This window comes from Vicia villosa, linkage group LG7 (assembly GCF_029867415.1).
Source record: "Vicia villosa cultivar HV-30 ecotype Madison, WI linkage group LG7, Vvil1.0, whole genome shotgun sequence".
In the NCBI taxonomy this organism is placed as follows: domain Eukaryota; kingdom Viridiplantae; phylum Streptophyta; class Magnoliopsida; order Fabales; family Fabaceae; genus Vicia; species Vicia villosa.
The window spans coordinates 98,013,816-98,016,942 of NC_081186.1; the positions used below are offsets into that span (position 1 = coordinate 98,013,816).

Here is a 3,127-nt window from a genome sequence, read left to right on the forward strand (position 1 = left end):
AGAAATATCTTAAATTTCACATTGGCTAGACATAGAACTTGAAAATAGTTTATATAAAAAGATACTTCTCATCTTATCAATCAGTTTTGCAATAATGAGTTAGGTTAAATTCTAATATTATAAAAATAATATGATTTTTCTATACATGCAATTATATTTATGACTTAAAGTAACCTCCATTAATTTTAAAAAATATTGTATCGAAGAGATTTAGTACCATCCTCCAAACTATGAAGGAAGCATATCTTTGTAATGTCCTTTTCATCTTATAATATTCAAAGCAGTGGTAGTTGCCAAATATCAACATCCTTGAATTGAGAATCTAAGGAAGAAGATGATATATAAACTCCATGTTGGGCCAGTGGAATGGTTGTTTGGTTGGTTTCGGTTCTAACACATTTATACTAATATACACTTGCACTCATTTTTGTCATATAATTATAACATAGACAAACAACAACAAAAAGAATTAATTATATATAAATTGTTTAGTTTGAGACAATGCTTGGAGCGTGATTGTGATGAATATAGAAACCGCCTTTGATTAATTAAACAAACTTCCCAAAACCAACAAAGTGGACAAAACTGTGTATAAAAATAGAAAGAATAGGTGTAATCTGTAGGGGCAAAATTGTCTTTAAAACACATATTCCTTTTTTAAGGTTCCTTTAACTGAAAAGGACTGCAAGCAACCTGTGTGTGTTGTCTGCTTATCTGCTTTTGTTATTTTCTTAATTCTTTTTATTTTTATATTTATATAATTAATTTATCAAACCGACTCACATAAATTTATCGCTATATATACTGTATACACATACACTCTCTTTCTCTGTGTGTTGTTTAAGTTCTTAGTTTTTCAATCTTGAAAGTTAGCTATGGTGGATCATCAAATCGTGTGCTGCATGTGCGGTGACGTTGGTTTTTCTGACAAACTTTTCCGATGCAACAAATGTCGCCACCGATTCCAACACTCGTATTGCAGTAACTTGTATGGAGAACAAAGTGAGATTGAAGAGTGTGATTGGTGCCAAAGCAAAGGTAAAACTAGTGCTGGCTCCAAGAAACCGGCCGTGAGAGTAGCGATCAACAACGGTGGTTCCGGAGATAAGATATTGAAGCAGCACCGTGATGAGAAGAGGAAGAGTCCGATGGCGTCACCGAGACAAGCAACACGGAGGTATAAGCTTCTCAAAGACGTAATGTGTTGAACAGATCCATCATAAAAAAAAAAGAACACTTGTCCAATGTATGTATATACGTAACAGTACTATTTCTCTATATGTATCGGTTTAACCCTAACTAGCTGCAGTTTCAGTTCTTGTTCTTTTGAATCTTGTAGTAGTTGTTGCTTGTGGCACAAAAAAAGGTTTGATGATAAGGCATTAGCTTCCACTTTGACTCTTTTGACCATTTTATTGGAAACCACTTTTTGGTAAAGCCAAATCATATTCATTTTCTCTTCTTATCTTCTATCTTTCACTTTCACCTAATTAATTCAATATTTATTTATATATGCATCCCTATCCATATAAATTATCTTTCTATCTTCCCCCTTCACTTTTTATCCGTACATGTTTGACCGTTCTTTCAAAAACTTCTTTTTCCATCCACTTATTTATATCATTTTTTATATATTTAGATGAGCAATTCTTGCATGGACACGACCCTAAATCTACGTTTTTAGGCAAAACCAATAAGAAAGAGTCTTTTTTAAATTTATTTTAATTTTAATTTTGGTTTTAATTGGATTCATAGGGTGGTTGAGATTACGAAAGAGAGAGAAAAAGTATTTATTTTTTTAATTAATTAAAATTTTGTGATTGGTTGTGTGTAAAACAATTTCTTAGGTACGTGTCCACCTAAGAATTTTCCTATTTAAATGGGTAGGTTTCTTATAAAAAAGAAATTGCATATAAATTTAATTCTCAACATGATTATCAAATTATATTTGCCTAACATTACCTAATCAAACTAAAGAAAGAAAATAAATAATGGACCTTTGAGTAAAAGCAACCAAATAAAGAGTAAAGAAACTAAATTTTATTACTTATTTTATGTTAGTCTCATAATTATTGTTTATTTATGGTAAGCTCTTTTAAGTTTACTTTCTATAAGAGCATTTTCAATGGTGCAACTCATTTTTGAGTTTTTTATGAGATTTATTAAGCCACATCATCTTAAAATAACTCATCTAATTTTTACTCCAATGGTACAACTCTAAAAATTCATATTGGGTAAAAATAAAGAAATAACCATTCAACAACACCCATTTTTATATTTATTATTATTTTATTCCAAACATCCGTTGCATTGCATTAGTTGCCTAGTCTGGCCAACTCCAATGGTTCAGAAATTAAAAATGTTGTTTGCCACGTAGGAGAACTTCTTGAAAAACTGGCGTTGGAGATACTCTAATAAACTCAATTTTCTATGTTAATGTTAACTATTAATTACTCAATTACTCAGATGGACAAATAATGTGCATAATCCATTATACATATCAATAAGTTATTTTTATAATTTTAATTATTTAATCATTTTAGCAAAAAATATCTGTTAGGGAGGTCTCCGTGATTAAAACTCTCGTCAGTTTGTGAGCTAAACCTGTGAAAAATTCTTATTATAGTAAAAACTTTTAAGAAAAATTTATGGGAGACAAGGCTATGTCACTTTATTAAACCAAACTTTTATAAATTTTAGTGTTTTTCACTCTTTCCTAAACTCTTTACATATTAATTATTTATTTTCAATGCATTTGTATCTATTTTATTTTCTTATTTATGTTGTTTTTATCTTTGTTTGTTTCGCAATAGATTTTTAATCTCTAATTTCGTGAAAGATTTTGTTTTGAAAATAATTTTTCAATCCCACACAATTCATCTCACTGTATTTTAAGTCACTTGCCTAACACAAATAGTGTAAGTAAATCCATAGTAAGACGAGTACACAAAGAACATGTTAACCTAGTTCGATAAATAAAAATTAGGTGAGAGAGCAACTCGATAATTCATTATACTCTAAAGAATTGTTACAAAAGATTATAAAAGAGTTACAAGAAAATCTGATCACAAGTTTCCAATAATAAATTTTCTTTTCTACCCAAGTGTTACTCATTCTCTCCAACTCT

General features: G+C 29.7%; 1 protein-coding gene across 1 annotated transcript; it reads left to right on the forward strand.

Moving 5' to 3' along the window:
- The first annotated feature begins 818 nt into the window (after positions 1 to 818).
- LOC131617944 (uncharacterized) lies at positions 819 to 1,465 on the forward strand. Its single transcript, XM_058889213.1, has one exon. The coding sequence runs from the start codon at positions 876 to 878 to the stop codon at positions 1,206 to 1,208; it is 333 nt and encodes a 110-aa protein (XP_058745196.1). The 5' UTR covers positions 819 to 875; the 3' UTR covers positions 1,209 to 1,465.
- The last annotated feature ends 1,662 nt before the right edge of the window (positions 1,466 to 3,127 follow it).

Excerpts from the sequence above, each read along its gene's own strand:
- LOC131617944 (XM_058889213.1), top strand. The coding sequence starts at position 876 with ATGGTGGATCATCAAATCGTGTGCTGCATGTGCGGTGACGTTGGTTTT.